The 25,905-nt window shown below is 38.2% G+C and overlaps 1 protein-coding gene across 1 annotated transcript; it reads right to left on the reverse strand.

The window, feature by feature from the left end:
* Positions 1 to 3,871: 3,871 nt before the first annotated feature.
* Positions 3,872 to 25,693, reverse strand: FEM1C (fem-1 homolog C). Its single transcript, XM_059916905.1, has 3 exons — positions 25,549 to 25,693; positions 23,977 to 24,694; positions 3,872 to 6,944 (listed from the first exon to the last, which is right to left on the reverse strand). The coding sequence occupies exons 2-3, from the start codon at positions 24,518 to 24,520 to the stop codon at positions 5,635 to 5,637; spliced, it is 1,854 nt and encodes a 617-aa protein (XP_059772888.1). The 5' UTR covers positions 24,521 to 24,694; positions 25,549 to 25,693; the 3' UTR covers positions 3,872 to 5,634.
* Between the last annotated feature and the right edge of the window lie 212 nt (positions 25,694 to 25,905).

Below are 25,905 nucleotides of genomic sequence, written 5' to 3' on the forward strand. Positions count from 1 at the left end.
ACCCTGAGTCAGTCCTTTCCAAACGGGTGGGGAACATCCACGGAGCAGCGGGAACAGTCTGCGAAGACCCGAGGTCTCTGTCTCCGCGGTTCCGGGTGGCTTCCATCGCAGCGCGTGCGCAGTGAAGCTCCTCAGCCCTGTACCAGCGCCACGTGGACGCCAGGCTCACGTCGGCCTGGACATCTCCGAGAACAAGTGGACCCACCTGTGTGACATCAGGACCACCTGTTCTCCGTGCAGAACCGACTAGAACCCAACCTCAACAGCTCTCTGAACACACATGTTCCTAAGTTCTAGAAATACCCACAACCTGTAAGTACCTGCAAGAAAGTCTAGTTAAAGCAGGTCTCCCTGTGAGAACCCTGACTCCAGCTGTCCAGCCTCTTTCACTGTTGCCTTGGTTTTTCCTTAGATGGTCTGTCCTTTCTTTGTTATCTTAAGCTGTGGTGTCATTTTAGTTTTGTTTTTCAATTGTCTTTAGTTAATCCCTTGTAATGAATATGTTAACTACATTTTGTTTAAAAAAAAAAAGAATCAGGTGCCAAGTTTTAGAACTAGGTATTATCACAAGTATCCTTTATAACTTTATAATCTACAAACCCATTCGTTTATACGGATGAAAGGATTTTAGAAATAACTATCAATCCTAGGATCAATTAGTACTATTATGTAAACAAGAGGGGAACCTGCTATTAACACAATTTTCTTTTGGAAAAGGAAAAAATTAAATTAATAAATAAGGCTCAAATATGTCTAAAATAAATCAAGTAGACCTCACTTTAGAAGAGACATTACTGGGAAGTTTTGTTAATGTTTTTATTATAGACTATCTTTTTTTATTCATCTTTGGCAATGTGAAATACTTTAAACCACTCCACTCCCTGACTTACACCAAAGTATAGTTATTAATAAGCACCCAGTTGTTTTAGTGGGACTACTAATCAAATCCCTCTTTAATGGGAACGTATGTGTCTGAAGTGTATCCCTTTTTAAAGTTTAAATTTTCAATTATTTAAGGCATGGAACTGTATTGTTTTATTTTTTAAATCAGACATTCTATATTAGGAAACTAAACTAAATTGAGATAATTATTAAAAGCTGAGTTAATTTAGGGAGAGAAAATCTTATTTAAAAGAGCCTTATAATAAAACGTAATATGGCACACAGGAACCAATTCACAATTCCCACAACCCCATATTACTCAAGAAAGAACATTCTAAAAGTGCAGAGATGGAGGGGAAAAAAGGATATAATAACTTTTTTTCGGTTCAAATCCTTAAAAATATTCTTAGCCTTATACATTTGCTAAGATTTCCTTTTAAATATTGGTGGTGGTAGTTGGGAACAACCATAGCACCGAGGGTAAAGAAGACTAACACTTAAAAAGGTCCTGTGAAAACTATGACTAAAGCCTGTATTTGTTATGGATAAGTTAATGATTCAAAAGGGGAAAGCCCATACAAATGAATATTTCAATTTATGCCTGGAGTTTAGAAATTATGCATCTTATGGATCTCTTAAAACTTTTTTTTTTTTTTTTAATTTATTTTTGTCTGTGTTGGGTCTTCGTTTCTGTGCAAGGGCTTTCTCCAGTTGCGGCAAGCGGGGGCCACTCTTCATCGCGGTGCGCGGGCCTCCCACTATCGCGGCCTCTCTCGCTGCGGAGCACAGGCTCCAGACGCGCAGGCTCAGTAGCTGTGGCTCACGGGCCCAGTTGCTCCGCGGCACATGGGATCTTCCCAGACCAGGGCTCGAACCCGTGTCCCCTGCATTGGCAGGCAGACTCTCAACCACTGCGCCACCAGGGAAGCCCTAAAACGTCTTAAATTAGGAAACTTACATATAAGGAAAAGACAAGGACTACTTACATTTTATAATTTAAAAGTGATGAAAATAAATTTATAAAACTTACCTTCATAGTAATATATTTATGATATACTTCTGATACTTAATATCAAACTCAGTTAAAAAACTGAGTTAAACCAGTTAAAAAACAAGAGTTAAAAGCAGTCCCTCTCCCATGCATCTCACAACAAAAATCCTCCTGTATCTTTAGTTTCTGTGCTCTTTACTGGAAAAAAACCCATTAGAATAAACTACATAAATCATCTTTGTTTTTTACATGCTAGTATAATAATAAATGCTAACTCGTGAGTTCTAACTGACTATAAATTACCAGTAGGTGTTTTTGAGAAAGGAGTCCACTATCATACGCCTTAAGATAACATCAATCAAGTATTGAGTTAATAAGAATACACTAGTATATGGCGCAAATTTAATTTTATTAAACCTTACAATGAATGTTGTGGCATATCATTTTCCATTGTGTGACAGTTTATTGGCTGGCATCTGAATACAGTACTTTTTGGAAAAATACACAATGGGAATTGACAAAAGGGAGAGAAACTAGTTGTTTAGTGATGTATGAGGGCAAAAAGAAAAAGATGACAACCAATTAATTTTAGTTTCCTTAGTACCTAACTCTAAAATGGTTAAAGTTCCAAGCAATAATGCTGCTGTTACAGTGCACAAGAATATGGTTATTATCTCATCCGGCCCCCACAATTCTGGGGAAATTACAAGGATTATTACACCTGTAAAATTCAACCTAAGGCTTCTGCTGGGCAATATTATTTTAAAGAGCTACTTTTTCAAATATAACCTCAACAGTTTTCCCAAGTCACAGGAGATGGGGGTCTCGAAAACATTATACATTAAGTCACTTTACAAGTGAGCAATCACTTAACTGGAAAATCACAACGGGCACCAAATTACCTTTGGCTGATTTGGGCTAATGTCCCTGTCAGATTTATGGATAAGAAAATGACTGTTTTTAAAATCTGTAATCCACTTGTCTTTATAATGTAGACTGGCATCTAATCTGAGTAAAATGACCATTTCTTTTACAGAAATGATCAAGAGTGGAACATCTAAAATTCAGCAGGCCTTAACAGGGGATTTTTATGGAAACGTAACCAAAACTTATACATTAGCTCCAGCCAACATTACCATGCTACAGTGTACAGCTGAGAGTACAATTAGCTCATTATTAAATTACTCATGTGTTGGTTAAAAAAATAACACAAACTTAAGTTTTTTTAAAAATTCATTCTCACAATTTTGTGAATACTTTCTGACAAAGGCCTTAAACAGTGTCTGAGGGCACATTTATGAAACAACCTCCTCTAAAATAAAATGGACAATTTTGAGCTTTTAAACCAACTGATTTTTCAAGAGCTCCTAACATCATTTGGGGAGATGGCAAACAGAGAACTGTATCTTAATTGAAATAAGGCATTTCAGTTATCAAGACTGAGGAATAGTTCTAAGTTATCTATATTCAGTGGTGGGAAAATGCTATGTAAAGAAATCCTTATTTTATACTAGAGTTGAACAATTCAAATTCACCTATAAAATAGTGTGAGATGTGCCTTACTATAAGAGCATGTAAGCCCTCCTACCCCCTCCCAAAAAAAGGAATATTAAATCACTTAAAATCCAATTGCTCACCGTTCACCCCAAAATTACTGAGATCAACTAATGTAGATTTACTGTACTTGCAAAGTTTTCCTTTCTTTAAAAAAAAAAGGTTGTTCACGCATATAATTCTTATACCAGAAGGTTAGAGGCAAATGATTTCAAAAATTGATGTCTGATATTTCTAGAATAATTATCTAAATCACAAACTATTCTTAATTTATGTGGCAGTTCAAATATTCCATCAAATTTTCCCATAGTAAACAAGATATTAAAATCTCTTCATCAAAAGGTTGCAGAGCAACCATTTATATCCAAATCACCTTTTTCAATGGTGAAATTAAATATACAACCTAGTAAAATGAGTAAGGATATCTTTTAAAAAATTAAACTTCAATTATTTAACCAGAAAGTAAGTCTAATGCTTTTTTGTTTATTTACCATTCTTCATTACAAGTTTTTTACTGAGTAAAGATGAAATAAACCTAATGTGACTGTTTGCAATGATGACTCCTTAAATACCCCTACATCAACCCTCAGAATAAAATGTCAACACAAAAATCCAAGTGATCAGGCTCATTAAACTCACAGGTAAACTAAGTTTTTCTCAAACCAATAAGGAGCTTTTTATTCAGAACAATTTCATTAAGACATTTGCAGGGCAAATATGCCATCATAAATTTTATTCTGAATAACAATAAAGTGCTGAATGATAATTACCTGAATCTTTTTTAGTACTTTTCACTTATTTTTTCTTAAGTTAAAAGAGCCCTTTCTGTGGCATTAGCAAAGCTGTGAAAAAAAAAAATCCAAAAAAAAAAAACAAAGAAAGAAGGGAGGGAGGGAGGCAAGAAAGAAAAGAAAGGAAGAGAGAAAAAGAAAAAGAAAGAAAAAAGAAAAGCTAATTTTCAGTAAGGGAAGAGGAAGCACTGCAACCTTTTGTGTTTAATTAGGGTGACAAATAATTGAGACCAAAGTAATTCATGCAAGTTATCTTCAAAGGTATACTTAAGCTTGAAGAAAGAAGGAACACTGTTACTGACCTTTGATACTATGGCAGTAAATTGCATACTAAAAATACCTTAATTATCCTAGATGCCTAGATCTGGCTTGGCAAGCATCATGCCACTGACATGCTTCAGCTCTTTTTTGTAAATAAAAGTGATTTGCAGTTCAATTACTGAATATTTCAGTGTGACTCATTAAGCTGTGTGATAAACTTTGAGGTTAAATTTAAGCAAATTCTCTACACCTAATCACATCATCAGCACAAGCAGGACAATGCTGGCGCAGCATGAAAGGTGGGTCACTTTATAAAGATTCTTCCTTTTACTGCATGATATATTAAGACGACAGACCTAAATTTCAACTGGGTTAATGAGTTAGAATAGCTTTGTTTCCCAAATTTAGCACACAATAATTTCAGTGGATTAGAGAAAGAAACCTCAGATGTAAAGAAAAAAACAACAAAAAAGCTTGAGCTCTGGTAGCTAACCTGTAGCTCTAAAAATTGTCATGCTACAAGAGTACTTTCATAAAATGAACTTTGTAACATACTTAACAGTGTTTCAGAGTTGAAGTTGACCAACTGCTGCATAGAAAATATGCTAACATACAACAGTCAAGTTGAAGCCAGTGCATAGAGAAGATAAAGCACTTATGGTAACTGCAAATGGTAACAAGTCCATAGTTTGTACTACCTAACATGGATCCATAAGGGGAAAGAAATTGCTAAGTAGAAATGGTTAAGTTAAAAATGAGGTGGAAACGGGAAAAGCTCGGAGAAGAGAAGGAAGAAGCACAAAAAAGACCTTCAATTGTATAAAATTCACAAACCAGAAAAGTATAAAGACACCACTGAAAAATGGTTAACTCTGTCCCAAACACCCAACAGCAAACAAAACCAGAATGGATAAGCCTTTGGCAGACAATTTTAGAAATCTGAATATGAGATTACATTTCTCAATAATTCACAAACAATATATTATATGGTATATTTATATTAAATACTGGGAAACCAATCCTGTAAATTTGATGCTTACAATGCTTTAGCCAATGAGAGCACGATGAAATCAAGCTAAATGAATGCTGGTGTTACCACAACAGTGCTCAATAATGAAACAACTGTTACCAATTCGTGCTTCAACAGTCAAATTATCATCTATGAAGTGAAACGAAGGTCTCTAGCTTTTCTGGGATATGCCCTTTATAGTATATTCTATGATTCACTATGACACGAGCAGCAAGACACTGCAATGTGGTATGATTTATAGGCTGGATCAAATTTTTAGCTATTTCCTTCTCGTCCAGCAAGTCACTAGCAGTTTGTTTGTGCAAGTTTGTGGCATCAAAATGTGCACCTGATTTAATAAGGAGATTCATGATGTCTGGATGGTTGTTCAGAGCAGCAATATGGAGGGGACTGTTGTCATCTGAGTCTCTGACGTTCACATCAGCACCACATTCTATCAGTATCGCAGTAACTTGCAGAGATGGAAATTTACAAACAGGGTACCGCCCTACACAGGTAGTATTCTTGTCCACAGCCAGATGAAGAGGGCTGAAGTTATTCTTTCCCCTTGGATGCAGCTTAAGAAACCTGTATATGGTTTGCTTTTTGAAATGATCCTGTTCTAGAGTACAAGGAACTTTTTCTAATAAGCAAATCAAGTGCAAAATAATGGAAAGAGCCTTATTTAACTGTAATGGGTCTGCTGGACACTGAGTTTGTTTGATCGCTCGCTCTATTTCAAGGACACTTTTGCACAGTATGCCCATAAGATCATCAAATGTAACAGTGGTGCCCAGCAGACCTTTAGCCCTATCCTGTAGCATAAAAGAGAACAGTTCTGCAAAAGATAATAAGCTGCTGGCGGTCATCGGGCTTAGAGGGTCCAAATTGTTCTGCTGCATATCCAAAGCATACTTCCATAGGTTGATGCATCGTTTGAAATTTCCAGAGTCTGCATAGACAGCGCCTCTATATCTAATATAGTAAGAGGTGTCAGGATGAGAAGGACCGAGAATACGTTCTCTAATTAATAGTGCCTGCATTCTCATCTCATCAGGATCAGCAATAAGACCTTCTAGCTCTTCTGCACTGTTTACCTCCTTGGCATAATCATAAGCCATTATTAGTGTCTGTGGTACTGGTTTGCTAATTATATTAGTCCTATCACTGTACCTCATGTTCATTGCCTTTTTCCAGTATTTCAAAGCCCCAAGGAGATCTCTTTTTTTGTCTACAAATGTAGCTCCCAGAAGCTCTAGAGCATTGATCCTTTCTGTCTTGCTGGTCTGTGCATGGTGAGTCAGAAAATCCACAATATTTGTGTGACCAGTCACACTTGCTGAGAGAAGGGGAGTCATTCCATAACCATCCTTTTCCATCTTGGCACAATACATAAGAAGCATCTTCATGATGTCCAAACTTCCAGATTCTGCGCAATCATGCAATGCAGTATTACCTTAAGGAGGAGGAAAAAAAGAGATAACATATTTGAGGGACCAGGATACAATGTAATACATATGTATACTTTAGAATCTAAAGAAAAGCAGGCAGCTCCAAGCCGCCCTCAATGGGACATACTTTAATTTGATTACAAATAAGAAAAAATGATCCCCAGCACCTAAAACTAATGTCTGACACACAGCAGGGGGAAAAAAATATTGGTTAAATTCTTTGAATAAACGAAATGACAAAATTAGGCATGAAAAGATATTCAAAGTCACTAAATGAAATTCAAAATTAATCCACGACCTCTTGATATTTTTCAATAATGTTTTCAAGTGTATATTCTACAACTAAAAACTGTGAAATGAAATTAACCAGCTATTTATAGTTTTGCTGACAGTCACTTAACTTTCTGGGTCAGACTCCACATTTATAAATAAGAAATCTAGTCTGTAATACCTAAGAGTCTCCAATTTGATTCTAAGAGTCAGAAATTATTTTTTCAATATTTCTGATTGCCAAGTGAACCTCAGCTGTTTTAGTCAAAAATCTTGGTAACAAAGTACAATACTTTCTTCAAAAAACTCACATAAGAAAAACAAGTCCACTGAAACCTAAAAAACATGTGGGTGGTTCAACATGAACTTTAAAAGGAGACATCTGAGGTGTCCTTTCATAATGGATTATTTCCCACTGTAATTTAATTTTCTTAAACATTCTTTTTAGATGTACTAAATGTTCTAACACCGTCCGATTCTTCCCACACATGGATTAAAACTGACAATAGACACTGGCACATTAGTAAAAGCCTGTATGGATGGAACATACTAAGACATAGCCACTCAAGTTATTTTAGCTACCTAAATTTAATATAAACATTCTACTAATGATCAAAACAGAAATTATCATGCAGACCTTTGATATTTACATACAATGTTTACAGAAAATTTCAACAGTCTTTTTAGGCATGTGTGTGAAAAATAACTAATATAGCTGGCTGAGACAGCTATCTTTAGAAAGACCTGCTTGCAAGGATGGCCCTGGGCTGGCATCTGGAATGTTGTTGGGTAAACAGTTTCAAGATATAAAACTTTCCCTAAATGATAAGGGTGGCTTTTATGCTGACTACCTGCTTTCCTTCTGGGACTCTGGAATTTTGCATATGTGCTCAGCAGAGGGTGCCTATGTGACCAGTGCCCAATAAAAACCTGGACATTGAGTCTCTAACCATTCTCTAATCAACCAAAATGGGTTTCCCTGGGCAGGAATATTGCACACATGCATTTATGTTGCTAGGGGAAGACTGCTCTTTGCGACCTCTCACAGGAAGGAGAGAGCATAAAAAAGCCTGCACAAAGATTCCTCTAGACCCCAACTGTGCCTTTCCTCTCATGATCCAGGTACATGTCCTTATTATATCACTGTAATAAATCTTAGCCATGAGTACAACTGTATGCTAAGTTACCTGCAAACATGGGGGTGGCCTTGAGGACCCCTGACACAGGATGTGTACTAGAAAGTTGTTTAAACCTGAATACTTCACGTAACAGATCTACAGATAAAATTCAAAAAAGCACAAGTTGTAATACATTAGGACTTTAAATCTCTTCACAAGTTTATCCTGTTTATTAGTCTTCCATGATATCTATAGGGATTATATTAAAACATCTGGATATGTTAATTGTGACCCAGAATTCCAATGGTCTACAATGGAAGGGTGTCTGATAGAATGTTTTAGCAATGTGTATGGTAACCAACCACTAAGAGAGCCCAGAACTTCTGACTACTAATGTTCATTTGCTCAAAATAATTTCAATTAAACATGACTACTACTACGTATATTTTTAAAACTCTTTTGAATTAAGGATCCCTAATATTCCCATTTTCTCTAAGAAATAGACAATATAATAGAAATATAAAGAGAAGGCTTAGATGGCATTCTTCTCTATTCAGAATAATAAATTAAGAAAAAGAATGCAGCAAAAGCCAGTCTTTTAAGTAACTGAATTGACGTATTGGAAAAATGCAGAATATATATATTTTGAATACATCATATACTGAAAAAATGTTCTGTTTTGTTTTTAAAAGGAATAAGAGACTCTCACATCTAGTATTGGCAGAGGTAACATGATCACCCTCCCACTAAGAACCAGAAAAGCTGAAAAATGCATTTTTAAAAAATCTGTATGACCACCTGTAAGAGCTCACAGGGAGACAACATCCAGGAGAATAAAGAAAATTAGTTAAGTAAAGTCCAGAATTTGGGGAAGCTTTCCCCAACAACCTCTACTGATTCTGGAATAGGCAGCTAAAAAACTGGGCAGAGCTTTTGACCTTTCAGGGCTAGAGGAGAAAACTGGAGTCCAAAGCCCATTAAGAAATCCCTATACACTTCAGGTTATAGCCCTGAAGGGCTGCTCTCTAGGAGTTAAGGTGAAGTGCAAAGAAACCAGCGTACACAGGCACTGAAATACAAGTTAAAATCATCTTGATATTGAATTAAAGTAATCCAGAACTGCTAGTATATATGTAATCAAAAGCCAGAAGCAAATACAAATACTATTTAGATGAAGATATTATCATACTAGAGCTCAAATTATTTTTATATATTCTTCATATATAATGTTTGGTATCCAACCAAAAATAATGGACAGAAGAGAAAACAAGGAACCGCAACACAAAAACCAAGGATAAGAGCTAAGAGAAAAGCCCAATAGAAGATCTAGATAATACAGTTATCAGACACAGACTTTAAAGTAATAATTATGCTTAGAGTATTCAGATATTTAAAAATAAATTTGAGAATTAGACAGAAAACTGTAAACTACAAAGAAGAACCAAACGGACATTCTAGAACTGAAAAGCTCAATGGGTGGCTTTAAAAGTAGACTACACACAGCTGAATAGAGAATTAGTGAACTAGAAAATTAAGTCAGATGAAAATACATAGAAAGAAGCATGAAAGTGAAAGGATGGAAAAACAGGAGACTGTAAGAGACAGAGGAAACGATGTCAGAAGGGATAACATGCTTAAAACCAGAATTATAGACTAAGAAAATAGGCCCAAAGCAATATTTAAAGAGATAAAGTTTGAGAATTTTCTGAAGCTGATGAAAGATTAACCATAAATTTAATAAGTTTTATAAACAACAAGGATAGACAAAAAGAAAGCCACACTGAGGCACTCTACAGCAGAACCGTTAAAAACTAAGGACAAAGAGAAAAATCTTAAAACCAAAGAATAGGTGGAAATGACCTGCAAAAGAACAACAATTAGACTGACAGCAAAGTTCTAATCAGAAACAAGAGAAGCCTTAAAGCACTAAAGGAAAATAAATGCCAGCTTAGAATTCTGTGAAGTAAAGGACCGTTTCAGGTGAGAAAGAAAAGATGAGCCACATGGAAGCCTGGAAAGGACAGCATCAACATTGATAGAAAGGGTAAATTTGTGAGATATCTAAATAAATATTGATGTTAAAAATAATATCTTGTAACAGGGTTTGAAACACATATAGAAGAAAAATGCTTGACAGCAATAGCATAAAAGTAAGGAGGGTTAATTGGAGTTGAAGTATTCTAAGATTTCTGCCTTGCTTGGAAAGAGCTAAAATTAGAAATTTATGTTAGCCTTTGATAAGTCAAAGTAGTACTATCTAGAGTAACCACTAAAATAAAAGAGGGTATGCATGCATATAATTACTATATATTCTCTAATATAGAGAAAAAATGAAAAATAATCCAAAGACAGAAACAAAGCAAAACAGGTAGACAAATAAAAATCAGTAAATAGCTAAGAGATTAAAGCCCAAATATATAAGTAGTTACATTAAATACAAGCAAACTAAATGTTCCACTAAAAGACAAAAACTGTCAGACTGAAAATACAAACACATAGAACTCAACTACATGCTGCTTACAAGAGAAATACCTTAAATGTAAGGATAAAAAAAGGTTGAAGTGAAAAGATGAAAAAGTATATATACTTTATGTAAAAATTAACCGTAAGAAAGCTGTCTGATATTAAAATATCAGATTAAGTAGACTTTAAAACAAAATGCATGATTACAGATAAACATTTTATAATGACATAAAATTCAAAACAGAAAGATGTAATTCTAAACTTGTTTTCACCTAAAAACAGCAAAATAAATAAAGCAAAAATCAACAGAACTACAAGGAAAATCAGATAAATCCACTCATAATACATTTGAACACACCTTTTTCAGTTTAGAAGACCAAAACCAATAAGGATATTGAAAATTAAATGAACACTATAGAATTTAACTTTTTTCTAAGGACACACGGAGCATATACAAATGCTGACTACATTCTGGGCCATAAAATGAGACTCACACAAATAAATGTCAAGGGACTGAAATCACTGAATATGTTCTAAGTCCACAATACAAGTTAGATTAAAAACAAACAAGCGAAAAAAAAAAAAAAAAACAAAACCCTAGAAAAATCTCCACATATTTGAAATTTGAAAATATACTTCTAAAATAGCCCACGGGTCAAAGAAGGAATTCCAATAGAAAGTAGAAAATATTTTTAGCTGGATGATAATAAAAACGTTAAATAAAAAATCTTGTGGGATATGGCTAAAACTATGCTTAAATGTACATTAGAAAAGAATGGCTTCTTGAAAAAACAGCTAAGTTTCCATCTCAAGAACTTATAGGGGAAAAACAATATATTAAACCTAGAGAGACTAGAAGCAAATAATAAAAAGCAGAAATAAATGAAGAAAAAAGGTACCAGTATGCTAGCACGGCATTTTTTCCCCTAAATTGTATTAACTATTGCGAACTTATATTAATAACTATGCAAAGTAGAAAAGATAAACTTGTTCTACAAATAGAAACCAGAGAAATTGGTAGTAAAATAAAAACCCATGTCTCCCAATTGCCATTTCAGTGTATTGCTCATTACTAAGGTCATATTTTAAATGCTAGTCATACTACACTCCAGTGAATAAGCTATTTCTAATATAAACCAAGCCTCATAATAAAACTTCCACCAATCATATTACTTTCCAGCTCAAAAGCTTTCATGCTTCCTCTAAAGAAATAGCTGAAAATCTTTAAGATTTCAAAATTCTACAGCATTGATTCTCAAAGCACTATCTGTGTGAGGATGAGAAAGCAACAAGGCAGAAATCTATAGTTTTAGAAGGCATGTCATGTGAAGTAAAGCTTAATCTTGGTAGTGGGAATACACATAAGAAGATATACTATGGGAAACAGATTTTTAAAAAGAGAAATATTTCCCTAACCTACCTCTCTAGCCTCATTTCTTGTCATCTCCAGTATGAATGCTGCTCTGTGAATCTAGCCCAGGAGCCAGCAAACTTCTTCTGTAAAGGGCTAGATAGTATTCCAGCTTTTGCAGTCCATAAGGTCTCTGTTGTAATCACTCAACTCTACCATATAACAAAAAGTATGCGTAGGCAATTGGTTAAATTAATGGACATGACTGTTTTCCAACAAAACTTTACTTATGGACATTGAAATGTGGCTTTTGTGTAATTTTCACGTCATGCATGATATATCATTCTTCATTTGATTTTTTTTTTCAACCATTAAAAAATATAAAAAATATATCTTAGTTCTCAGGCAGTACAAAAACAGGGGGTGGGCAGGATTTGACCTCTGGGCCAGAGTTTGCCAACACCTTCTCTAACCCAAAAGACATCATCAATACCAGCCATACACAAGGCAAAGAAACTGCTTAGGCTTCCCATCACTGTATTCTAAGTTACCTCTCCCAGCCCCTGGAATAGTCCCGCTTACTTCCACCTCCATGCCTCTTCTCTTAATTTTCCTGTCAATATACTCTTTCTTCTTTGCCTTTTTAACTTCTTTTCCTCCAAGTTTCACCAGAAATTTCAGCTGCTCAAAGAGGCCTTCTTGGTTATACTATGTCAATTTATCATTTTGAGAATGCCTGGTGAATAAATGTTTCATTCATCCTGGTAAGTACTCATGTTATATCTACTATTATAATCTTATGTAATACCTTACATAATATGTTAGTGCTTCACAAATAGGTTTTCTTACCTAAACTGTCTATTCCTAAAGTACACAGAGCCTATGTTATATTTCCTTTATATCCCAGATAGCAGTTAGCACAATATCAAAGCTAAGGTAGATTCTTAAATTTTTAATACTTGATATCACAAAAAATGAATCAAATAAGGACAAAATAACTTTAAAAAGTAAAATCTTAGGGCTTCCCTGGTGGCACAGTGGTTAAGAATTCGCCTGCCAATGCAGGGGACACGGGTTCGAGCCCTGGTCCAGGAAGATCCCACATGCCGCGGAGCAACTAAGCCCGTGCACCACAACTACTGAGCCTGAGCTCTAGAGCCCGTGTGCCACAACTACTGTAGCCTGCAAGCCTACAGCCCATGCTCCGCAACAAGAAAAGCCACTGCAGTGAGAAGGCTGTGCACCTCAACGAAGAGTAGCCCCCGCTCGCCGCAACTAGAGAAAGCCTGTGCGCAGCAACGAAGACCCAACACAGCCAAAAATAAATAAATAAAATAAATAAATACATTAAAAAAAAAAAAAGTAAAATCTTAGCAGGAGGGGATCACCTTTATTATTCTGACAGGTTAAGTATATAACCGCCACACTTTCATGCCCTGGAAGCCCTAAAAAATTTCTGAATTATAACCTAGACCATTACTTAAAAGTTAAGAAAACAGAGGTTAAAAAAAAAAAAACCCAATACAAAACAAAAGCATAATCTTCCAGCAACTATGTCATGTGTCCAAGTGTCTTTACATAGTATATTCTGATAAAGTTGTAATCAGAAAATATACAACTGTTTCCTGCTTTTCACCTACATCTTAGTCATTTTGTCATGTTCCATGTATACAGTCTACATGAACTATTTACATAGATACTACATAATCACTCTTAATGGCTTTATGGTTAAAGTTCAAGTAAGGAGGCATGTCATAATTTACATAGACACTTCTCTCTTGATGGACATCTGCATTCCTTCAGAATTTTCACTATTAAAATTAATGCCTAAAAAACTATAAGGACAGATAACAGACCAGTGATTGCCAGAGGAGGGGTGCTGAGAGAATAGTTAACTGCAAAGGGGCATACAGGAAGTTTTCATTCCACCTCTATTGTAGTGGTGGTTAAATTACAGTTTATGTTTTTCAAAACTTAGAGAACTGGGCTTCCCTGATGGCAGAGTGGTTGAGAATCCGCCTGCCAATGCAGGGGACACGGGTTCAACCCCTGGTCCAGGAAGATCCCACATGCCGCAGAGCAACTAAGCCCACGTGCCACAACTACTGAGCCTGCGCTCTAGAGCCTGCGAGCCACAACTACTGAACCCGTGTGCCACAGTTACTGAAGCCCGCACGCCTAGACCCCATGCTCTGCAACAAGAGAAGCCACCACAATGAGAAACCTGCACACCTCAACGAAGAGTATTTCCCACTCGCCGCAACTACAGAAAGCCCACGCGTAGCAACCAAGACCCAACACAGCCAAAAAAAAAAAAAAAGTAATTGTGGTGATGGCTGCACAAATCTGTGACCATACTAAAAACCAACGACGGCTTCCCTGGTGGCGCAGTGGTTGAGAGTCTGCCTGCCAATGTAGGGCACACGGGTTCGAGCTCTGGTCTGGGAAGATCCCACATGCCACGTAGCAACAAAGCCCATGAGCCACAACTACTGAGCCTGCGCATCTGGAGCCTGTGCTCTGCAACAAGAGAGGCCACGACAGTGAGAGGCCCGCGCACCACGATGAAGAGTGGCCCCCGCTTGCCGCAACTAGAGAAAGCCCTCGCACAGAAATGAAGACCCAACACAGCCAAAAATAAATAAATTAATTAATTAAAAACCAATGATGGGTGGTTTTTAAGTGCGTGAATGGTATGTGAATTATGTCTCAAAGCTGTTTTAAAATCAAAGTATTTGTTTTTAGTAAAGTATAAGTTTTGATTGATAGAAATAGCAATTAAAAGGTCTTTTATCATAACAGATTTGTCTGGAAATGCACAAAAACAGTTCTCATTGTAACAGGGAAGAGCCAATTTTGACTCCATGTTGGATCTGTTTCTTTGACTTTAGCCTTTGCTTTTCGTTGCTTTTGTTATCATAATCATACATAATTGTCTGCCTCAGGGAACCCTACCCACCTGTGAATGGCTGCAAGAAAAAAGAAATTAACACATCCCCTCCCAGAGGCTGGCCATTCCAGGAGAATTTCTCCAAGACTGATGGCCCTTTTTACTTTACTTCCTCCCCACCTCTCCCTCTCTATTCTGCCTTTTTACTTTACTTCCTCCCCACCTCTCCCTCTCTATTCTGCCTTTTTACTTTACTTCCTCCCCACCTCTCCCTCTCTATTCTGCCTTTTTACTTTACTTCCTCCCCACCTCTCCCTCTCTATTCTGCCTTTTTACTTTACTTCCTCCCCACCTCTCCCTCTCTATTCTGCCTTTTTACCTTACTTCCTCCCCACCTCTCCCTCTCTATTCTGCCTTTTTACTTTACTTCCCTCTGATTCTGTAAAAAAAAACTGGCATCCAGACCCCATAAGGTGGTTTTTTGGGGACCCTAGTCTGCCATCTCCTCGGTCTGCCAGCTTTCCGAATAAAGTGGTACTCCTTGCCTCAACACCTCGTCTCCCGATTTATTGGCCTGTGGGCGGCAGGCAGAGCCAGCTCACACGACAGCTCCAGCTCGCTCACCATCTCTCCTCGTTAGCCTGCTGTGCTTGGCATCCATTCTTCTACCTCGCAGCTGGAGCTAAGCTCAGTCTTTAAGAGAGGTCCACCTGTATCAATTTACATTCCCACCAACAGTGCAAGAGTGTTCCCTTTCCTCCACACCCTCTCCAGCATTTATTGTTTCTAGATTTTTTGATGATGGCCATTCTGACCGGTGTGAGATGATATCTCATTGTAGTTTTGATTTGCATTTCTCTAATGACTAATGATGTTGAGCATTCTTTCATGTGTCTGTAGGCCATCTGTATATCTTCTTTGGAGAAATGTCTATTTAGGTCTTCTGCCCATTTTTGGATTGGGTTGTTCGTTTTTTTGTTATTGAGCTGCATGAGCTGCTTGTAAATCTTGGAGATTAATCCTTTGTCAGTTGCTTCATTTGCAAATATTTTCTCCCATTCTGATACAGCCACTATGGAGAACAGTATGGAGGTTCCTTAAAAAACTACAAATAGAACTAACATACGACCCAGCAATCCCACTACTGGGCATATACCCTGAGAAAACCATAGGTCAAAAAGTGTCATGTACCCCAATGTTCATTGCAGCTCTATTTACAATAGCCAGGACATGGAAGCAACCTAAATGTCCATCGACAGATGAATGGATAAAGAAGATGTGGCACATATATACAATGGAATATTACTCAGCCATAAAAAGAAATGAAATGGAGGTATTCGTAATGAGGTGGATGGAGTTAGAGTCTGTCATACAGAGTGAAGTAAGTCAGAAAGAGAAAAACAAATACAGTATGCTAACACATATATACGGAATCTAAGGAAAAAAAAAAGGCCATGAAGAACCTAGTGGCAAGACGGGAATAAAGACACAGACCTACTAGAGAATGGACTTGAGGATATGGGGAGGGGGTGGGGTGAGATGTGACAGGGTAAGAGATTGTCATGGACATATATACACTACCAAATGTAAAATAGCTAGTGGGAAGCAGCCGCATAGCACAGGAAGATCAGCTCGGTGCTTTGTGACCACCTAGAGGGGTGGGATGGGGAGGGTGGGAGGGAGGGAGATGCAAGAGGGAAGAGAAATGGGAACATATTGTATATGTATAACTGATTCACTTTGTTATAAAGCAGAAGCTAACACACCATTGTAAGGCAATTATACTTCAATAAAGATGTTAAAAAAAAAAAAAAAGAGAGGTCCACCTATAAACATGGGGGCCGGGGGGGAGGGGTGCAGTTCAACTGCATGACAAGGCTGATTCCAAGCATTTTACTCCTGGAATAGCTAATTGGTATGTGTTAAGGGAGCAGGCGGGAAGGGGTTAAGAGGAAAACTTTAGGATATCAAAGGAGCACTAGGAGGTTCCTCTGCTCAGAATATTTCCCTTCCCCATGTATGCTGTAACACCAGAGATACTCAAGGACAAGAGTTTGAAAAAAAAGAATCAAAAATAGGATAAAAAACTACTGGTATCAAGATTACCACGTGCCTTCCCTTCATTAATTCTTTATATAAGGCAGTGAGCTAGGAACACAGAGAAATTTAACAATACAGGTCCTTGAGCTCACTACAAAGTTAAATGCTAAAAAATGCTCAAGATGCATTCATGTGACTCGAGGGGGACGAGGACTTGCCTTTGAAATGGGTCTTGACAGCAAGCAGAATTTTCAAAGCTAAGATCTGAGCTAAGGGATCAGGACTAAATTCAACTAATAATAGTATAATTTGATGAAAATTATACAACATAAGTTGATGAAAACATCAACTTTACAATTCAGACTTACATTCTAGTTCAGACTCTCTATTCAACTGCAGCTCTACCCAAAGGGAGGGAAAAAAGAGGAAAAGAGATATTTTAATCAAATTTGCATCCATGTGACTTCCTTACCTGGGCCTCTCCCCAACTCTTCCACCTCTATCTTCCAACACATACACTCCCGATGTCTCAGTAGCATAAATCTTTAGAATGCCATGGGCTTCCTAAATTTTCTTTTAAACAAGTTTAATTAATCAATGTGATTAAAATCTCATAAAGATGAACTCAGTGAGGGAACTATCTGTAGCTAAAAGATCAGTAAGTAAAACTTAACCTCTGCCTTAAGTTTGTGTTGCTGGGGATGACTCTGAAATAGCAGTAGTGTTCAGGATCTACTCATTTTCACCAGTTCAATTTTGTGAGGATTCACAGTTTACAATCCAATCTTCAGGGTTAGAGGAACACAATAGATATTTCCCTACTGCACTCAATAGACACATCATCTACAGCTTAGCTTCCCCAACTAGGATGCCAAGTTTCCCTGAAGACACAGAGAAAGTGTGCCAGGAGATACAGGAGGGAAAAGGATGAACAAGAAACAACTTGCAGGAGCAACTTGATCTGGGATTAAAATGTTAACGAATTCAACTAGTTAAACATTATTATTATATCAAAGTAAGGATGGAATGCTACAGAGCAGAAAGAAATTTTAAATCCCTCTCTTTCACTCTTCTCTGCTAGTGTGTTCTGAGGTAACCAAAAGCTGAGCTAGAGTTCTCAAAGAAGAAAAAGAGAATTTCAGCTTCCAACACTCTCAGTCCTGAAGTATACAAATAACCGACCTACGTGACAATAGTCATCTTTGTCCATTCTCTTAATACCAACGATTCTTAATTTACAGTGGAGATTTTCTTACATGAAATTCCTTTGGATTTACAGTGGATATGAGAAAAAAAGGATTTCTTTTTTTTAACATTCTCTTGACTGAAATACATCTATACCCTAAACTGCCTATACTATAGGAGAGAAAGAATGCCTGGGGTTTGCTTCGAACTACTTCAGAGAACAAAAGGAGGGAGAAATATATTTTTTAACATATATAGGCAAATGTGGATAAATGTTGAAGCAAGGTGATAAATACATAGTGGTTCAAAGTATTCTTCTCTCTACTTTCTCCACTTACATATAAGACAGAAAATTTCCATAATAAAGAGGCAAATAGGGGCTTCCCTGGTGGCACAGTAGTTAAGAATCCGCCTGGTGGGCTTCCCTGGTGGCGCAGTGGTTGGCAATCCACCTGCCAATGCAGGGCACAGGGGTTCGAGCCCTGGTCTGGGAAGATCCCACATGCCGCAACTAAGCCCTGTGCGCCACAACTACTGAGCCCGTGTGCCTAGAGTCCGTGTTCTGCTACAAGAGAAGCCACCGAAAGGAGAAGCCCACGCACCGCAACGAAGAGTAGCCCCTGCTCGCCGCAACTAGAGAAAGCCCGCACACAGCAATGAAGACCCAATGCAGCCAAGAATAAATATTTAAACTAAATTAATATAAATAAATAAATAAAACCAAGGTTTAAAAAAAAAAAAAAGAATCTGCCTGCCAATGCAGGAGACATGGTTTCGAGTCCTGGTCCAGGAAGATCCCACATGCCGCGGAGCAACTAAGTCCATGTGCCACAACTACTGAGGCTGCGCTCTAGAGCCTGCGAGCCATAACTACTGAGCCTGCGAGCCACAACTACTGAAGCCCGCACGCCTGGAGCCCATGCTCGCAACAAGAGAAGCCACTGCACTGCAACAAAGAGTAGCCCCCGCTCGCCACAACTAGAGAAATCCTGTGTGCAGCAACGAAGACCCAGTGCAGCCACAAATAACTAAATAACTAAATTTATTTAGTTATTTATTTATTTTAAAAAAAGAGGCAAACAAACTGCCTGATCTAGCTCTCTCAAACCCTTTTAAAGCTAACCATACTTACGAGCCTACATGGTTTTCTCCCTTTTCTAAGCTCCCACAGAGTTCTACCTGTACCACTCACTTTTCACAGTCACTGTCTTAATGTCTTCATGTATGTATTTCTGTACTAAAAGGACCAGAAAACACAGTCCTTGACATCAAAGAGCTTATAATCTTTCCTCTCTTAAATGCAACACATTCATTCAACAAACTCATTTACCAATTGCCCCCTGTAGGCCAGATTACTCTTTCTAACACATGGATACAAACACCAGGTCTCTAGCCTCAAAGAGCTCACAATGTAACAGAATTAGAATGTACTAAGATGGGTTTCTCTAAAAAAACCTCAGTCCTTCCTCTGCTGAAAACATTCACTGACTTACCTACCACTGCATAAAGAATAAAGTCAAACTCCTTTACCTGGGAGTTAATGTCCTTTTATAATCTAGCCCTGACTGCCCTTTGGTCCAAATATGCTACTTTCCAATTTTTGTACCCTCCAAGCATATTTCTCAATGTGCCTTTCCTTATGCCATTTCCTAAGCCTTAAAAACTGGATCAAATCCCTTCTGCAGATCTCAACTCCAACAATCCTTTCAAAGCCCAGTTAACTCCATGAGGCCTTTCCAGTCAGTACACTCTTCCAAAATCCTATATAATGAATTTACACCATTCCTTTAGCGGTGAACAAATGTGATGTGCTGTATCTTTTCATAGCCTCCACAATGTCCAACACAATATCTGGCCTACAGAAAATGCACAGGAATTATCCTATTACTAATTTACTTAATTACCTTGGGTATCTAAAATAATTGACCCATGCGTGAGGATAGCCTGTCCTCTGGGGCCAGTCTCCCCAATCCCAACTCAAAGAGCTGTTCTGTATAGGTCTGTAGTACTCAACCAATCACTTTCAGGTGCTCAATTTCCAGTTGAATTTGGGTGTAAAAGTAGAATTGAGGGTTTAAGTAACTTTTCCATAGATCTGCAAAGTCCTATTCTGAGTCAAAACATAAACAAACAAAAAAAAAACTCAAATAAAAAAGAACCAAAGAAAGCCAAAGACGACTATAACCGTCAAGTACTGAGATCAGTGTGATGGCCCTAAGATGGGCTTGTCTAATCACTCCTGATTTGAGCTCTATATTTAAATAGCAACCAACTTTCATGTCTCAAAAATCAACTGTTGTGTTAAACTGGAGCAGCATTTCTAAATATCTCAAGTTTTTCTCCCCCTTTTGAATGGCACGGGAAAAAAAGGAACCCACTGTCCCCTCAGGTAATGAGTTAGTTGGGGATAAAGTATTTCCAACAATCTAAGACAAGAAAGCACTACTGCTGCATTTACCATATTGTAGTTTAAGTATCTGCTTATGAACCTGTCTCTCCAAACAAGCCATGAGCTCCTGAAGTGCAGGGAATCAAGGACTGGATATCTTGTCTTACTCATCTTTGTATATCCTAAGTCAAACAGTCTGGCACACTCAAGGGACTCAATAAATGCTCTCTCAATTAATGAATGAATTCCACCTTAGGTTAAAACATGTTCAAAATGCCAACAGCCTGTTAAAAAGTAATGGAAAGAGGTTAGATAATATATTCAGATGCCAACTGCCTGTTAAAAAGTAATGGAAGGTAGAAGTCACATGCATTTTATATTTAAGCAAACCAAGCATAGTCTACTGACATTTCCTTTCTTCAGAACCATTTCCAACAGTTGACATATAAAATTTCTTAAGAAATGATTCCATTTTATCCCTCATCTTATCAGTCTTTTCCATTTTTTGCATGGGGATAAAAATGTGGGGGAAAAAATTCTTTCTTGACACTCTACCAGATCCTTCTCCAGTGTTCCTGCCTCAGTTTCAAATGGTTCCTGTTTTTTTTATTACCCCCCAAACCCATAAAATAAAAAAAAATCTGAAAAGTCGATGAGGGAGTAATTATCAAAGAATGGAAGCTTCAGGACCAGAGTGGGGGAGGTACATACGTACTTTAATCTGCCCCCAATATTCTTTAAGACTCACTGTCAAATTTAAAAGGCACTATGCAAAAGTTAAAGTACTGCACACAAAGTGATATATTATATATACATATAACACACACGTATGTATTATGTATATATATGTATGTATATAAAATTGAAGCTATATGAAAACAATTTTTTGTATAAAATTGTTTTCTCTTATGTGTACTTCTTTAAACAGCATAAATACTAGATATTGATACTGAGGTAAAAAAAGAAAAAACTCTAGAATTAGCCAGAAGAGGGAGTATACACATCCTCAAGTACAAAACTATATGATGATGGTGTTAAAAGGTTTTATTACCTCTGAAATAGCAAAGGTAATCAAGTTAAATATTGTTCACAGTTTACTAAGGGAAAATGCTCACTAAAATATGGGCTATTTACAGTATAGTTCTCCCATACATTATATCTCTAGAAGTATAAACAACTTTGAAAAACAGAAGGGAAAATAGTACCAGTACTAATCTCTCCAATGACCTAAGTTTAAAACATGCCCCAATTTGATTTAAATACGTGAGTTTATCAACAATCTCTACATCATTAGGCTGATGAATAAAAAGCCCAAAACAAACTAAAAATTCAACAAGCCTAAACATGCAGCCATACCTTTTAACCCTTTCTCTTCTAGGTATGATTTCAAAGCATTCCCAATACTAACATGGTCAATTAAGCAGTAATTTGTTCTTTTAAAACAAACATTCTTTAAAAGAATGGTGATTGTTTAAAAAAAAAAAAGTCATGCTGTCCTTTCACCCAACACTACATCAAAGATAATCAGAAACAATAAAACATTCATAAGAATGTTTACTGAAACATTTCTTATAGTGAGAAGGCAGAAGCAATATAAAACTCCATTAGTAGAAGAGTATGCAGCTACTGAAATTAAAAAGCTATAATTAATGACATTAAGGATAACATTTATTAAGCTAAAAAACAAGTACAGAAGAGCATATAAAATAAAATTGCATACATATATCTAAATGCAAAATTCAGTATCTTTGGGAGGATTATCTCTAAGTGCTGGAATTTTGTGAGATTTTTATATTTCCTCAGGAAAAAAATTTACAAAAAATCACAATGAGGCTGTATCATTTTTATGACAAACCTTTTTAAAAAAGATTATACTAACTTCAGTAAATATGTCCAGTAACTATGTGGTGCCCCATAATTGTGTGGTTTAGCCACTCTGAGAGGCAATCAGTCATTATCACAATGATAAATGCACATTCACTTTGATTTAGCAATTCCACTTACAGTTATTTATAATACAGCTATTTTCACACAAGTGTGCAAAGCTAGAGATTTGTTCAAGAATATTCACAGCAGCATTGTTTATTTTGGATGTGACCTAACTGTCTGTCAACAGGGACTAAATTATGCACACTCATACAATGAAATACTGTGTAGCCATGAAACAGAATGAGGTAGCCACGTGTGTTGGAGTTGAATGACATTCAAGATAAATTAAAGTTAAAAAAAAAGAACAGTATGTATCAATTAACAAAGAAGAAATAGGGAGAGATATACAGACAAGTATACTTGTATCTGCATAGACTATCTTGAGGACACACAAAACACTGTAAACAATGGTAGCTGGTGGGTTGGAGGTCTAGAAATAAAGGGTGTTAAGACATATTTTTCCATACTAAACACTGTACACCAATTTGTATTGTGTGATTTTTTTTTTACCATGTATGTATGCTCCTTTAAGTTTTATAGTTTTTTAATATTACACAGTGAATTACTTTGCTGTTGTATAAACAAATAAGTTTAAGGAAAATAATGTTAACATTAAGTATTAATATTATACTATCAAAATACTTGTTTTTAAGGGTTAAAAAAAATCCTAAACTATCATCTGAACAGTATACAGGACCATAAACCTGAACTCTTCTTCTGGACAAAGATGTTTACATTGTTGCTGGTCAGCAAATCCACATCTGCTTAACCTAGTCCTTGTTTTGCTCTGGGCATTGTAGCAGTTTAAAAAAATCTGTTCTCTCTCCTGCTATATTTAATGAAAGGATTTTCTATTGGCCACACAGTAAGTATGGAATAAGGGAACAGATTTTCCCCTTTTCATTGATATTAATCCTTCCAGGTCGGTATGGCCTAGCTGTCCCTGACAGAATAACAAATGAAATGCCTACCTAAGACAAACATGACAATGACTCACTAAATATAGTAGTTTCTACTCCAAGGGTATTCTAAAAAAATAAAACTAAGAAAAATATATTAAATCAAAGTATATTCTTAAGTAAACACAAGTCTAATGGCTCAGATCAACTGCCACTAACATGCTCTAAACTTTGGGGAACCCACTTCCCATGAATTGGAAGTTACTCCAAATAAAGAGAGAAAATGCTGCTTAACACAATGATAGAGGTCTTTTTTATCACATTTGTCCCATGTACTATCAAATACCAAAGAAACAATCAACAAGGTTATACTGGAAGGGATTACCTAATCAAAACAGGTCTGTCAGTGTTGGCTTACTCAACACCACTGCTTATAATTAAGTATCAAACTTCCTGAAAATAAGTGGTAAACCCTTAAAAAATTAAAATGAAGATGAACTCACCTTTAACACTTTTTCTATTAACATCTGCCCCCTTTTCAAGTAAATACTGAGCAATCTCTTTGTGTCCTTTGTAACATGAGATCATCAAGCATGTATGCCCATGTCGGTTTGACACTTCCAAATCAGCTTTGTGTTCTACCAGGTACTTGACTATTTCCAAATGGCCATCGAAACAGGCAGCTCGAAGAGGAGTTGAATTGGTTAAAGTCGTGTTGTTGACAGACGCTCCATGATTTAACAAAGACTGAACCACCTTCAGATGTCCTGCTGCAGAAGCGGCCCACAAAGGGGGAGCCCCCTCAATGGTTTCGCCATCAAAATTGACCGAGCCCCCGACTTCTATGGAGGCACTACACTGCTCTAGGAGAAATTCCACCATGTCAAGGTGCCCATACCTGGCGGCCATCAAGAGTGGGGTGGCCCCATTTGTCTTCTCAGAGATCAAGGAGGAAACCTCCTCTTTAGATTTGCTTGCCAACAATTTGGTGAGAAGCCGGAGTTTGCCATCTCGAGCTGCGTTAAATACTGCTGTCTTTAGATCCATTTATGTCCAGTTGAGAGGCTGTGCTTTATTTATCCTTCAAAGCAAAGCTCCAGCTTAACTCTGTTGACACAGGCAAGGGTTACGGGAACCAAAGTTCAATGTTAATCACGGTGCCCCAGAACGGATGTATGTTCTGTCTATTGCCGTCCAACATATGACAACCAGAGCACCAAACTAGAAAAAGAAAAAGAAAAAAGTAGCGGTTTTGAAATTTCCATAGGTAAAGGCGAAAACACTAGGTTTTCTTAATTTTTACTCCTGGGGGCGGGGGAGGCCACACTTTAGAGACTACGCCGCCTCCCCAAAAAAGGTGGGAAAGAAGAATACAAAAAGATACACACAGAGACCCAAATGTTATGGAGGGATATAGTCTCTTCTCTATATACGGTAAATTTAAACACTACAGGCAACCGGATTTCTCGCCTCCTAACCAGCCAAGCTTCGGGCTAGTTTTGCTTTGCACACGCCCAGAGAGAGTACAACCGAAAGAGGCAGGAGACGCGGGTGCAGAAATGTTTCCCTTTCTCACATCTGCAGAGGAGAGCGGGCCAAGGGCGCGAGGCTGCAAGGCCTCACTGTGGCCAGGATGGCTTTCGAGAAGGAACTAAAAAGGTCGGAACCAACAAACCGCGGCCAGCTAACGCCAAAACCCTCACCCGAAAGGTTCTCTCTCCTTTAAAACTACTCGAGGCTCTCAGGAAATCCGGCTGCCTTTTAGCTAACTTCGCCCGCCCCATTCTGATTCCCCCCCCCCCCGCCCCGCAAAGGGGTCCGTAGGTTCCCCGAACCACAGCCACCCCTACACAACCTTCACATCTACCTTTTCCCGATAGGGGCAGCCCCCTCCCCAAGCTCCTCCATCGACCACGACCCCCTCCCGCAGGCCGACCAGCCTGTGGCCTCCAGCCCGCTGCCCGCCTTCCGCTCCTGGGAGCGCCCTCCTTCCCCTTCCCGCCCAGGCCTCCCCGCGGGAGCCTCAGGCCGCGGCCCGGGCTCGGCCAGACCGCCGCCGCCGCCGCCCCCACTACCTGCCAGGGGGCTAGTCCTCCCCGCCGCCGCCGGTCGCTCGGGCTCGGGCTGCCCCCTCAAAATGAGACCGCCGTCCGGGCCGCCCAGCTCGGCCTGCGGCCGCACAGCTCCTCCATACCCCGCGCCCCACAGGAATGAATCCGGCCGCGCCGCTCGCCCCGCCCCACCCCGCCCCGCCGAACTGCCTCCCGCCCTCCCAGTCTGAGCGGGCTGCAGCGGCGGCAGCAGCAGCCGCGGCGGATGGTGTAATGGCCTGCGGGCCGGGGGCCGGACGAGCCAGAGCACTGCTTCACGTCACCGACGCGGCAGCCTCGCCATTGGGCTGGGGGAGGGCGGTGGTTGCCGCGAGCAGCCGC

The sequence above is a fragment of the Balaenoptera ricei genome, chromosome 3 (genome assembly GCF_028023285.1).
Source record: "Balaenoptera ricei isolate mBalRic1 chromosome 3, mBalRic1.hap2, whole genome shotgun sequence".
In the NCBI taxonomy this organism is placed as follows: Eukaryota; Metazoa; Chordata; class Mammalia; order Artiodactyla; family Balaenopteridae; genus Balaenoptera; species Balaenoptera ricei.

Excerpts from the sequence above, each read along its gene's own strand:
- FEM1C (XM_059916905.1), bottom strand. The coding sequence starts at position 24,520 with ATGGATCTAAAGACAGCAGTATTTAACGCAGCTCGAGATGGCAAACTC. Across the intron at positions 6,945-23,976 it reads TAATAGAAAAAGTGTTAAAG|GTAATACTGCATTGCATGAT; the intron begins GTGAGTTCATCT and ends CTCCTCCTTAAG.